Source organism: Scyliorhinus torazame, chromosome 1 (genome assembly GCF_047496885.1).
Source record: "Scyliorhinus torazame isolate Kashiwa2021f chromosome 1, sScyTor2.1, whole genome shotgun sequence".
In the NCBI taxonomy this organism is placed as follows: domain Eukaryota; kingdom Metazoa; phylum Chordata; class Chondrichthyes; order Carcharhiniformes; family Scyliorhinidae; genus Scyliorhinus; species Scyliorhinus torazame.
This window is the reverse complement of record NC_092707.1, coordinates 379,586,920-379,600,881: the sequence shown is the minus strand read 5'-3', so window position 1 is coordinate 379,600,881 and position 13,962 is coordinate 379,586,920. Positions and strand designations below refer to the sequence as shown.

General features: G+C 48.1%; 1 protein-coding gene across 5 annotated transcripts in view; it reads right to left on the bottom strand.

The window, feature by feature from the left end:
- Nucleotides 1–13,962, bottom strand: part of birc6 (baculoviral IAP repeat containing 6) — a 371,663-nt gene that overhangs the window by 265,311 nt on the left and 92,390 nt on the right. For all 5 annotated transcript variants that reach the window (XM_072512201.1, XM_072512210.1, XM_072512218.1 and 2 more), the window contains exon 10: nucleotides 1,823–3,220. In XM_072512201.1, the coding sequence (XP_072368302.1) occupies nucleotides 1,823–3,220 (1,398 nt within the window). The remainder of the gene's footprint in view (nucleotides 1–1,822; nucleotides 3,221–13,962) is intronic.

Sequence of the window (13,962 nt, the reverse complement as noted above, 5' to 3'; positions counted from 1 at the left end):
TCTATGACTGTATTTTTAAAAAAATATAAATTTAGAGTACCCAATTCATTTTTTTCATTTAGCGTGGCCAATTCACCTACCCTGCACATCTTTGGGTTGTGGGGGCGAAACCCACGCAAACACGGGGAGAATGTGCAAACTCCACACGGACAGTGACCCAGAGCCGGGATCGAACCTGGGACCTCGGTGCCGTGAGGCAGCAGGCTAACCACTGCACCACCGTGCTGCCCTATACAACTGTATTACCCATCTCCACAAACCCTTACATCATAACCTTTTATGTGACACCTTATCGAATGCTTTTTGGTAATTCAAGCATATTACATTTACTGATTCGCCATTTACCCTATGAAAAACTCTAATAAATATGTAAAAAAGGATTTCCTTTGAGCAAAGCCATGGTTCCAAATTATTCTATACGCTTCCAAATATCTTGTTAAGACTTCTTAATAGATTCCAGCATTTTCCCCATGACTAAAGTTAGGCTAACTGGCCTGCAATTCCCAGTTTCCTCTTTCCCTCCTTTCTTGAAAAGCGGTGTTAGATTTGACAACTTCCAACTGATGGGACCGTTCCCCAATCTAAGGGATTTTGGAAAATCATAGCCAGCACATCCACCATCTCTGCAGCTATCCCTTTTGTAAACCTAGGTGTAGGCCACCTTTCCCCAGCGATTTGTTGGATTTTAGTCCTCTAGGTTTTACCAATGATTTTAGCCCCTTAAGACTCTCCATTGCAATGAGATTTACTGATTCCCGGCAGTCTGATTCAAAAAGTTCTACCCCGCACAAAGAGACAGCGAGCAAGAGGATAGCAACTGCTGCAGTCTACAGAGGCAAAGGTTGTTTTCTTTGTTAGCTATCTGCTGGAATGCTGGAGAAGGAACCCAAGACAATTTACGAACACTGGAATATTTGCCCTGGTGAGGCCAGGAGAAGAAATCACCAGAATGGGCCTTACTACTGAAAGTTGGTTAGAAGATTCTCAAGAGGACCGAGGGAGAGAACCTTTGACAGTCACGGAATGTTATGACTCAGTGAAACAGGGAGACATGAACCCATCGGATGCGGAATGTGACTTTAGACTGGCATTAAGATAGCAATAAGGGAAATTATTTTCTGTAGTATTAGTTGTCTACCAAGTAATACTAAGTTGATGCTGATGTTTGTTTGTTATAGTAACGGTCCTAAACTTGAAATCTTGTGGGAATTACTCACTGGTAATTCAAATTTTTTTTTTTAAGTTATCCGTCTCTACAAGGATAGGAGAAATAATAAATAAACAATCTTTTTTTTTCTTACTTTTTTATATTTTTCCATTGAGGGGCAATTTAGCATGGCCAATCCACCTATCCTGCACATCTTTGGATTGTGGGGGTGAAACCCACGCAGATACAGGGAGAATGTGCAAACTCCACACGGACAGTGACCCGGGGGCCGGGATCGAACCCGGGTCCTCTGCGCCGTGAGGCAGTAGTGCTAACCACTGCACTCCCATTCTGTTATTACAGAAAATGTAGGGCACTGGTCAGCTTCCAAGAAATGTAAAATCTCAATTCAATCCCATGTGTCTTGGTATCAATAACAGTATGTCTTGGCAAGCTTGTGCAACAAATTTTCCGCTGCTTCGAAAACAGTCTGACCCAATCATGGAAAAGAGTGCATTCGCAAACATTTTTAAAATTCCACCGGATGGGTAAAAATGCACAGATCACCATTAAGGAAACATTACAAATCGAGAGAAGAAAATTTCACAGGAAGCCTTGGCTTTTAAAGAATTACACTTTTCTAAAAGACAATAATTGTGAGGGAAGTTTTCTTACCATCAGTGCAAGCACAAAGTCTGTCAGTTCCAGAGCAGTACACTACTGAGATAAAAGGATCTAGATCATTACTGCTCTCCTTTCTAGGTGGCTCCACATTAGCAAGAGTTTCAAAGTTTGAGAGATCTAAAATTTTTATAAATCCTCCCTGAGTCGTGACTACTAAGTGCCCCAGATTAGATGCGTTAGATTTCTTTTCTCTCACAATCCCATTTTTTGAAGTCAATGGCGTATCATCTATTACTTCCTCGCAGTCATCATCTCTATTTTCCAGTACATCCGGCGGAAGTAGTATTAGTGAGGTAACTGCATCCTGTGGATCCTTGATATGCTGGACTTTAACAGGCTGTTCTTCTAACGTTACTATCCTCGTGCTGTAATTCATCTTATAAAGCAGAAGATAGCCACCACTCAAAGTTCTTTGCTCAGGTTGGATTATGAGTGGAGTTTTTGTTTCAGTGGGTGACTCTTCCTGAAGAAAACCAATATCGGCATTAATCCCTATGGTAAGGTTGGATTCTAAATCTCCTTTACTTCTATTACACAGTGCAGAGTTCAACTTATTTAAATTATTCAAGGCCTCTACTTGACTTATTGCACTCAGGGGTGTAACAGGACAAGTCCGCAGTCCTATCAAAAGATGAATTCCGTCAGCACAGGGTGTGATAGAATCAACATGGAGGTTTTCCTCTTCAGCAAACTTTGGCAGCCGCAGGCAATGGACAAGGGCACCAGGTTTCGGAACCAGTGAGCTCCATTTTTCAGAATCTACAGAGGCAAGGTTGGCTGCAGCATCAGCAAACTGTTGAATGTATGTCATAGGCGGGTCCTGCAACAAGAGTTGTTCCTGGCTATCTAATTCCATTTCTATTATCTGTGGAACAGTAAAACCTTCATCATGTAAACTTTTACTCACAAGATTGTTCATTTGTGCAAAAACTTTACTTGCCTTTTCGTCAGATTCTTTAATGCTATAAAGCAACAATAAAGGCAAGGTCCTTCTTACTAATGGCGAACTCAGCTCTGAGAAACTGCAAGATTCATTATCCAAGGTCACTTGCTCAGACATACTTTCACTTTGAGTCCTGCTTAAAGAGTCCAGAGACCTCCGTGACTGACTACTAATAGGAGAGGCAGCAGCAGATTTGTAAGATAATAAAACTCCTGCTAATAAACATGGAAAGGGAATGTTGTGCTGTTCAGCATGCTTTTCCTTTGCTTTTTCGCTCTTGTTGTTGACAGTAGAAGTGTTGCCACCCAATTCCTCCAGGTCCTTAACAGTGTTTTCAAGCACATTTGCCACTATTTCCCACTGGCGCTTTTCAGGCTGTTGGAGAATACTCAGCGTGGTCACATCTATGCTGACGTCCATGTTGCATTCCTTCTGAGAAGTATGCCCTAATAAAAATAAGATTTTCATGTTAATATTCTAAAGCATCAGTTCACGCAAATATATTTCTTCATGTTTAGTTTAATAATGCAGCACGATCGTAACATTTCCCGAAGGCGGGAAGAGATTACTTTATCCTTCAAATTTAGTGTTAACAAGTTCTCTGATGACATTTGCCTCCATGAGAAAATCATGCAATTACACCAATGGAAGCAGTTTGCAATACATATCCTATTGCTCTGCAGAACATCCATCCTCACTACCTCACTTTGAACAAGATTTACCACAAAATATTGCAACACCAAATGTACCAAATATAACTTCATGACAAATTGCTCATTTTTCATTCCTCCCCCCCCTCCCCCGAGGAAGTGTGGTGGTGGTGGTGGTTTTGGGGGGGGGAAAGAGAGTTGGGAGAGGGTATGGAGGAGGGGTTCTGGCATGAGGTGCTCCTGAGAGTGAACGCCTCCACCTCGTGCGAGAGATTGGGGCTGAAACAGCTGAATGTGGATTATAGAGCGCACCTTACAAGGGAGAGGATGAGACAGCTCTTTGAAGGGGTAGAAGATCCAAAGCTGGAAGATTACTGGAAGGAGGTTTTTAGGGTAATCTCTAAAGTGGTGCACGTGAAACTGGACCCGGGCTATCGGGAGGCCATATTCGGGGTGTCGGACCAACCGGGGTTGGAAACGGGTGCAGAGGCAGATGTTGTGGCCCTCACCTCGTTGATCGTCCGAAGGCAGATCCTGATGGGATGGAAATCAACCTCGCCACCCTGTGCCCTCGCGTGGCGGGGGGACCTGCTGGAATTCTTAACTCTTGGGAAGGTTAAGTTTGATCTGAGGGGAAGGATGGAGGGGTTCTACAATTCATGAGCGTTATTCATTATGCACTTTCAAGAACTGGATCACACCGAACATTGGGGGGGGGGGGGGCGACTGTGTGTGTTAATGGTGTCGATGGTCGATTCCTGATTCTTGTTTATGTTAACATGCTGGAGGATGGGATGGTTGTTGTTGATAAGGGGATTGACAATGTATTTGTTACTGTTTATTGGTGGGTGTAAATTTGGAAGAAAATGTGAAAAAGGAGAATAAAAGTATATTTTCCTTTAAATAATTTCAATTCCCCCAATGTTGTACTCCGTGGAAAGCGGTGGCAGGGTTGATGTTCCTGACCATTAATTTTGAACACAAAGAGAAACATGCAGCAGCTAATTTTCACATTACGAGCTCTCGCAAATAGCAAAGCGATAAATATGCAGATAATGCTTCCACCTGAGGGGCAAGTTGAGCCCTCTGTTAAAATGTCTCATTCATAAGTGGCACTAAGGGCAAACAGAGCATTCCTTCAGTGTGACACTGTGTCAGCCCAGATTGTGCGCCCAGGTCGATGACAGGAGGCTCGAACCCTCAAAGTCTTAGACTTTGGCGCAGGAGTGTTACCAGTGAGTTATGTCTGACACCTTAGCTCAGGGATAAACTTAGCTGTAAATTCTTTCAATGGAGAGCAAAATGCATTTAAACCGATCTTATTGGCAACTGCTAAGATTGAGATGATCATGTGCTGTGATGACAGTTGATGTTATTTGGCATTTCACTTTACATCAGAGATAATTAAAATTATTTAATTAATTGTAATACCTAATAATTTTTACTTTGCTTCTGCCTGATAAGTCAATTCTCAGCTCAGGCCCATCATGTTCTCAGCAACTAGTGTAGAAAATGGCACTTTTTAAACAATTAGCTCTGATACACTGAAATGAGCCAGCCTGCAACCAACACTGTTCCTGCACAGTCAGCACTGAGTACTGGTTTGCTGAGTGAGTGCGCTTTCGGAGTTGGGTGGAAACAGGGAGTTAGGTGGAACTGGGAGAAGAGACTACAAGAGAGAGAGAGAGCTGATTGGTAAGTAATTGGCAAGGTCGGTAAGTCTTTACAACTTCTATCACTTTTATAGTTTGAAAATCTGTTTTGTGGTTCATAATCTGCAAGGGCTATAATTGGTAGTTACAAGGACAAGGACAAAAGGGCCCCAGAGAATTGGATATAATCTGGTATTAAGCATCTTCTAAAGGTTTCATTTAAAGGGTTACGTTGTGGCAGGAGATCTCAGGCCTTGGTTTGATCCTCTTGCTGCATGTGGGAGGCCAGGAACATGTCCAGTGCTCTGGATCAGCTTGTGTGCAAGAAGTGTCTCCAGCTGCTGTTCCAGTGCCTGGTTTTCAGAGCTGGAGAGTTGGCTGGGATACTGTGGAGCATCCGCGAAGCTGAGTGTATCATGGATAGCACGTACAGAGAGATGGTCACACCGCAGGCTCAGACTCCACAGACAGGAAGGGAATGGGTGACCACCAGGCAGCACAAGAGAGCTAGGCAGGCAGTGCAGGTATCTCCTGTGGCCATTCCCCTGCAAAACAGATGTAGCACTTTGGATACTGTAGAGGGGAATGATCTCTCCAGGGAAAGCAGCAGCAGCCAAATCTGTTGCACCATGGTTCGTTCTTCTGCAGAGGAGGATAAAAAGTGTGAAAATGCCAAAGTTATAGGGGATTCAATTGTATGGGGAATAGATAGGCGTGGCCACAAACAAAATTCCAGGATGGTATGTTGCCTCCCTGGTGCTATATTCAAGGATGTCTCGGGAGGGATTACAGGACATTCTGGAGGGGGAAGGTGAACAGCCAGCGGTCGTGGTACACATCGGTACCAGCAATAGAAGTAAAAAAAGGGATGAGGTCCTTAAAGCAGAATATAGGGAGTTAGGAAGAAAGTTGAGAATTCGGACTTCCAAGATAGTGAGCTCAGGATTACTACCAGTGCCACGTGCTAGTCAGAGTAGAAATAGCAGAGGAAGGTACAGGGAGTGACGCCTCCACGGACTTCCGGGTGCGGCGATGACCAGCTGAGTCGCACGTTTCGGCAGCTCCCGGTGGAACGGACTTTTGGGCTCTTAATAAGAGCCCCAACGGCAATTTTAACGGCTAAAAGTACTGTGCGGTGAACCAGGAGGGAATCCCCCCTGGATACGGATGGAAAAAGGAGAGGAAGGTGGCCGGATTGCGGTGGATCCTTTAGAGCAGCGGCAAGGAAGGCAAGCAAAAACCAAGATGGCGTCGGAAGGTGGCAGTTTAATATGGGGCCCTGAACAACACAAGTTTTTGAAACGCTGCGTGGAAGAACTCAAAAAGGAAATGAAGAAGGAGCTGTTGGCCCCGATATTACAGGCGATCGAAGGGCTAAAGGAGGAGCAAAAGACCCAGGAGCGGGAGCTTCGGGTCATGAAGGCAAAGGCTGCCGAGAATGAGGACGACATACAGGGCCTGGTGGTGAAGACGGAGATGCACGAGGCACACCATAAACGACGTGTGGAAAGGCTGGAGGCGCTGGAGAACAACGCGAGGAGGAACAACCTAAGGATTCTTGGTCTTCCTGAAGGTGCGGAGGGAGCGGACGTCGGGGCATATGTGAGCACGATGCTGCACTCGTTAATGGGAGCGGAGGCCCCGGCGGGTCCGCTGGAGGTGGAGGGAGCATAGGCGCGAGGACCGAGAGCAGGAGAAATTCCTAGAGCCATAGTGGTGAGATTCCTCCGTTTTAAGGACAGAGAGATGGTCCTGAGATGGGCAAAGAAAACTCGGAGCAGTAAGTGGGAGAACGCGGTGATCCGCGTATACCAAGACTGGAGTGCGGAAGTGGCGAGAAGGAGGGCGAGCTTTAATCGGGCCAAGGCGGTGCTTCACAAAAAGAAGATAAAATTCGGAATGCTGCAGCCGGCAAGACTGTGGGTCACATATCAAGGGAGGCACCACTACTTTGAGACGGCGGATGAGGCGTGGACTTTTATCGTGGAAGAAAAATTGGAATGAGCGGGTTATTAAAAAAAAAAAAAGAACGTTTGAAACAAAGTGGTGGGGCGAGTATGGGGGGCGAAGAGGGGGGTAAAAAGGGGGGAAAAGAGGAGTTTTATGTACTAATCCTGCGATGTGGTAACTTTTCTCTCTTCCACAGGTGGTGATGGGGGAGGAGGGGAGGTGGAAGTGATGGGGCGTTGGCCATTGGGGGCAGGGCCAAGGGGGAAGCGCGGGCTCGGTTCCCGCGCTATGATAATCATGGCGGGAATAGGGAAGCAGGAAGGAGGGGGCGTCGCACGGTGCGAGCCGAGGTCACGGGGGGAAGCCGAGGTCGGCTAGAGTTTGCTGACCTCTGGGAGCAACATGGGGGGGTGTAACTACGCTAGTGGGGGATCTAGCGGGGGGGGTGGGAGGGGGGAATTATTGGGCTGCTGCTGCTGGGGAGGGGGGAGCTGGTATGGGGTGCGATGGGCGGGGGGGCACCGCCTGGGAGGGACACAGCTGCGTGGGAACCGGATGAGGAGCTGGAAAAAGGGGATGGCTAATCGACAAGGGGGGGGGGGGGGTAAAAAGCCCCCCAACCCGGCTGATCACGTGGAACGAGAGGGCTGAACGGGCCGATAAAGAGGGCACGGGTACTCGCACACCTTAAGAAACTTAAGGCAGATGTGGTTATATTACAGGAAACGCACTTGAAACTGATAGACCAGGTGAGGCTACGCAAAGGTTGGGTGGAGCAGGTGTTCCATTCGGGCTAGATGCAAAAAACAGGGGGGTGGCTATATTAGTGGGGAAGCGGGTAATGTTTGAGGCAAAGACTATAGTGGCGGATAGCGGGGGCAGATACGTGATGGTGAGTGGCAAACCACAGGGGGAGACGGTGGTTTTGGTAAACGTATATGCCCCGAACTGGGATGATGCCAATTTTATGAGGCGTATGCTAGGACGCATCCCGGACCTAGAGGTGGGAAAGTTGGTAATGGGGGGAGATTTCAATACGGTGTTGGAACCAGGACTGGACAGGTCGAGGTCCAGGACTGGAAGGAGGCCGGCAGCAGCCAAGGTGCTTAAAGATTTTATGGAGCAGATGGGAGGAGTAGACCAGTGGAGATTTAGCAGACCTAGGAGTAAGGAGTTTTCGTTTTTCTCCTATGTCCACAAAGTCTATTCGCGAATAGACTTTTTTGTTTTGGGAAGGGCGTTGTTCCCGAAGGTGAGGGGAACGGAGTATACGGCTATAGCCATTTCGGATCACGCTCCACATTGGGTGGACTTGGAGATAGGGGAGGAAACAGAAGGGCGCCCACCCTGGAGAATGGGCATGGGACTAATGGCAGATGAGGGGGGGTGTCTAAGGGTGAGGGGGTGCATTGAAAAGTACTTGGAACTCAATGATAATGGGGAGGTCCAGGTGGGAGTGGTCTGGGAGGCGCTGAAGGCAGTGGTCAGAGGGGAGCTGATATCAATAAGGGCACATAAAGGAAAGCAGGAGAGTAGGGAACGGGAGCGGTTGCTGCAAGAACTTCTGAGGGTGGACAGGCAATATGCGGAGGCACCGAAGGAGGGACTGTACAGGGAAAGGCAAAGGCTACACGTAGAATTTGACTTGCTGACAACGGGTACTGCAGAGGCACAGTGGAGGAAGGCACAGGGTGTACAGTACGAATATGGGGAGAAGGCGAGCAGGTTGCTGGCCCACCAACTGAGGAAAAGGGGAGCAGCGAGGGAAATAGGGGGAGTGAGGGATGAGGAAGTAGAGATGGAGCAGGGAGCGGAGAGAGTGAATGGAGTGTTCAAGGCATTTTATAAAAAATTATACGAAGCTCAACCCCCGGATGGGAGGGAGAGAATGATGGGCTTTATGGACCGGTTGGAATTTCCCAAGGTGGAGGAGCAGGAAAGGGTGGGACTGGGAGCACAGATTGAAATAGAGGAAGTAGTGAAAGGAATCAGGAGCATGCAGGCGGGGAAGGCTCCGGGACCGGATGGATTCCCAGTTGAATTTTACGGGAAATATGTGGACTTGCTCGCCCCACTACTGATGAGGACCTTTAATGAGGCAAAGGAAAGGGGACAGCTGCCCCCGACTATGTCTGAGGCAACGATATCGCTTCTCCTAAAGAAGGAAAAGGACCCGCTGCAATGCGGGTCCTATAGACCTATTTCCCTCCTAAATGTAGACGCTAAGATTCTGGCCAAGGTAATGGCAATGAGGATAGAGGATTGTGTCCCGAGGGTGGTCCATGAGGACCAAACTGGGTTTGTGAAGGGGAGACAGCTGAATACGAATATACGGAGGCTGCTAGGGGTAATGATGATGCCCCCACCAGAGGGGGAAGCAGAGATAGTGGTGGCGATGGATGCCGAGAAAGCATTTGATAGAGTGGAGTGGGATTATCTGTGGGAGATGCTGAGGAGATTTGGTTTTGGAAATGAGTATGTTGGGTGGGTGCAGCTGTTGTATAGGGCCCCAGTGGCGAGTGTGGTCACGAATGGACGGGGATCTGCATACTTTCGGCTTCATAGAGGGACAAGGCAGGGATGCCCTCTGTCCCCGTTACTGTTTGCACTGGCGATTGAGCCCCTGGCAATTGCATTGAGGGGTTCCAAGAAGTGGAGGGGAGTACTTAGAGGAGGAGAAGAACACCGGGTATCTCTGTATGCGGATGATTTGTTGTTATATGTAGCGGACCCGGCGGAGGGGATGCCAGAGATAATGCGGACACTTCGGGAGTTTGGAGAATTCTCAGGATATAAACTGAACATGGGGAAAAGGGAGTTGTTTGTGGTGCATCCAGGGGAGCAGAGCAGAGAAATAGAGGACTTTCCGCTGAGGAAGGTAACAAGGGACTTTCGTTACTTGGGGATCCAGATAGCCAAGAATTGGGGTACATTGCATAGGTTAAATTTAACGCGATTGGTGGAACAAATGGAGGAGGACTTCAAGAGATGGGACATGGTATCCCTGTCACTGGCAGGGAGGGTGCAGGCGGTTAAAATGGTAGTCCTCCCGAGATTCCTCTTTGTGTTTCAGTGCCTCCCGGTGGTGATCACGAAGGCTTTTTTCAAAAGGATCAAAAAGAGTATCATGAGTTTTGTGTGGGCCGGGAAGACCCCGAGAGTGAGGAAGGGATTCTTACAGCGTAGTAGGGATAGGGGGGGGTTGGCACTACCGAGCCTAAGTGAGTACTACTGGGCCGCCAATATATCAATGGTGAGTAAGTGGATGGGAGAAGAGGAGGGAGCGGCGTGGAAGAGATTGGAAAGGGCGTCCTGTAGGGGGACTAGCCTACAAGCTATGGTGACGGCCCCATTGCCGTTCTCACCGAAGAAATACACCACAAGCCCGGTGGTGGTGGCGACTTTGAAAATTTGGGGACAGTGGAGACGGCATAGGGGAAAGACGGGAGCCTTGGTGGGGTCCCCGATAAGAAATAACCATAGGTTTGCTCCGGGGAGAATGGATGGGGGATTTGGAATATGGCAAAGAGCAGGAGTAACGCAACTGAAAGATCTGTTTGTGGATGGGAAGTTCGCAAGTCTGGGAGCGCTGACTGAGAAATATGGGTTGCCCCAAGGGAATGCATTCCGGTATATGCAACTGAGGGCTTTTGCGAGGCAGCAGGTGAGGGAATTCCCGCAGCTCCCGACGCATGAGGTGCAGGACAGAGTAATCTCAAAGACATGGGTGGGGGCGGTAAGGTGTCAGATATATATAGGGAAATGAGGGACGAGGGGGAGATTATGGTAGATGAGCTGAAAGGGAAATGGGAAGAAGAGCTGGGGGAGGAGATTGAGGAGGGGCTGTGGGCGGATGCCCTAAGTAGGGTAAACTCATCGTCCTCGTGTGCCAGGCTAAGCCTGATTCAATTTAAGGTGTTACACAGGGCGCATATGACTGGAGCACGGCTCAGTAAATTTTTTGGGGTAGAGGATAGGTGTGAGAGATGCTCAAGAAGCCCAGCGAATCACACCCACATGTTCTGGTCATGTCCGGCACTACCGGGGTTCTGGGTGGGGGTGACAAAGGTGCTTTCGAAAGTAGTGGGGGTCCAGGTCGAACCAAGCTGGGGGTTGGCTATATTTGGGGTTGCACAAGAGCCGGGAGTGCAGGAGGCGAGAGAGGCCGATGTTTTGGCCTTTGCGTCCCTAGTAGCCCGGCGCAGGATACTGTTGATGTGGAAGGAAGCCAAGCCCCCGGGGGTGGAGACCTGGATAAATGACATGGCAGGGTTTATAAAGCTGGAACGGATTAAGTTCATCCTAAGGGGATCGGCTCAAGGGTTCACCAGGCGGTGACAACCGTTCGTCGAATACCTCACAGAAAGATAGAGGGAATGGAAAAGAAGAAGGCAGCAGCAGCAGCCCGGGGGGGAGGAGGAACCAGAAGGAGTCTCAGGGTTATTAATATATATGTATAATATGTATAGGTCGTTGCTATAAATAATTGTATATTGGACTGTTAAATCATATTTTTGGAGAGTGTTTATCTGAGACAAGGCAGTTGCCATTTAGTTTTAGTTTTCGTTTTTGTTATATATTATTTATTCTTTGTTTATAAAACAGGTCATTGTTATTTATACTGTTATATTATTGTGTAAAGGATACACAATGTACTGTGATGGTTGACCAAAAATTTTCAATAAAATATATATATTTTTTAAAAAGAGTAGAAATAGCAGGATATATCGGATGAATAGGTGGCTGAAGAGATGGTGTGAAAGGGAGGGTTTCAGATTCCTGGGACATTGGGACCAATACAAGCTGGATGGGTTACACCTGGGCAGGACAGGAACTGATGTCCTAGAGGGAGTATTTGCTAGAGTGGTTGGGGAGGGTTTAAACTAATATGGCAAGGGGATGGGAACCTATGCAAAGAGTCAAAGGAGGAAATAAGGACAAAAACAAAAGATAAAAAGGGGAAGAAGAAGTGATAGGCAGATAAACCAAAAGCCATATTTAAACAGGGCCACAATGAAAAATATTGGGAGCGGGACTAGCTGTGTTAAAAAGACAAGCTTGAAGGCTGTGTGTCTTAACACGTGGAGCATTCGCAATAAAGTGGATGAACTAATCTTGCAAATAGATGTGAATGGGTATGATATAGTCAGGATTACAGAGACATGGCGCAGGGTGAGTAGAGATGGGAAATGAATCTTCAGGAGTACGCAGTAGTTAGGAAAGACAGACAAAAAGGAAAAGGCGGTGGGGTTGCATTGCTGGTGAAGGAGGAAATTAACGACTTCCGGTGGAGGCTATGAAGGAGTAAGTCGCATAAATGGTGGCTCCCGCTCAGGTCGGACTTTTGGACCTTTCCCCCGGACTTTTTTCCGGTTTTGAAGGCTGAGGCAATTGGGCACCGTTTCCATGTATCGGTGTATGGAGAAAAGGACCAGAATTGCACAAAAAGGCAGAAATAAGAGGTTAGCCACGAGCTGTTTTGAAGCTGCAGCGGCAGACAGTATGGCCGAGGACCAGGCCCCTGGGGTGGCAGCGCAGTGACCAACGGACCCGGTGATGCAGGCCATCCAGGATGGTTTTGCCAGGCAGAAGTGAGAATTTTGCAGAAGTTTAGACCCGATTAAAGAATCGATCAATCATCTAGAGAGCAGATTGGACACCCAAGATCGGGCGATTCAGAAGGTTGTGAAGGCGCTGGCTGAACAGGAGAAGCATCAAACAGCGGTGGAGCTGGAGATGCTTCGGGAACAGCAGGAAAGGCTCCTGGAGAAGGTGGACGACCTTGAGAACCGGTCCCGCCAGCAGAACGCAAGAATTGTCGGGCTCCAGGAGGGGGCTGAGGGAGCAGACGCTGGGGCATACGTAGCAGGTATGTTCGATAAGCTGCTGGGGGAGGGGGCATTCCCCCAACCGTTGGAGGTGGACAGGGCGTACCGAGTGCTTTCTAGGAAGCCGCGAGCGGGGGACCATCTGAGGGCAATGGTGGTGAAATTCCATAGGTTCCTGGATAAGGAATGCATTCTTTGGTGGGTCAAGCAAACGTGGAGTTGTAAGTGGGACAACAGCATCCTGCGGGTGTACCAGGACCTGAGCGTGGAGGTGGCGAGGAAGAGGGCAGGCTTTAACCAAGTCAAGTCTATTTTCTTCAAGAAGCTGGTGAAGTTCGGTCTGCTGTATCCGGCGCGTCTTTGGGTCACGCAACGTGCCTCAATGACTACCGTCCAGTGGCCCTGACTTCAGTCGTAATGAAGTGCTTCGAGAGGTTGATCATGAAGCACATCACCTCCATACTCCCAGAACGCCTTGATCCACTGCAATTCGCATACCGCTGCAACCGGTCCACATCAGACGCCATTTCCCTGGCCCTACACACATCCCTAGAGCATCTCGAAAACAAGGACTCCTACATCAGACTCCTATTTATTGACTACAGCTCTGCCTTCAACACCATAATCCCAGCCAAGCTAATATCAAAGCTCCAAAACCTAGGACTTGGCTCCCCACTCTGCAACTGGATCCTCAATTTTCTGACCAACAGACCACAATCAGTAAGATTGAACAACAACACCTCCTCCACAATAGTCCTCAACACTGGGGCCCCGCAAGGCTGCATACTTAGCCCACTACTCTACTCCCTGTACACACACGACTGCGTGGCAAAATTTGGTTCCAACTCCATCTACAAGTTTGTTGACGATACGACCATAGTGGGCCAGATCTCGAATAACGACGAGTCAGAATACAGGTGGGAGATAGAGAACCTAGTGGAGTGGTGTAGCGACAACAATCTCTCCATCAATGCCAGCAAAACTAAAGAGCTGGTCATTGACTTCAGGAACCAAAGTACTGTACACACCCCTGTCAGCATCAACGGGGCCGTGGTGGAGATGGTTAGCAGTTTCAAATTCCTAGGGGTGCACGTCTCCAAAAATCTGT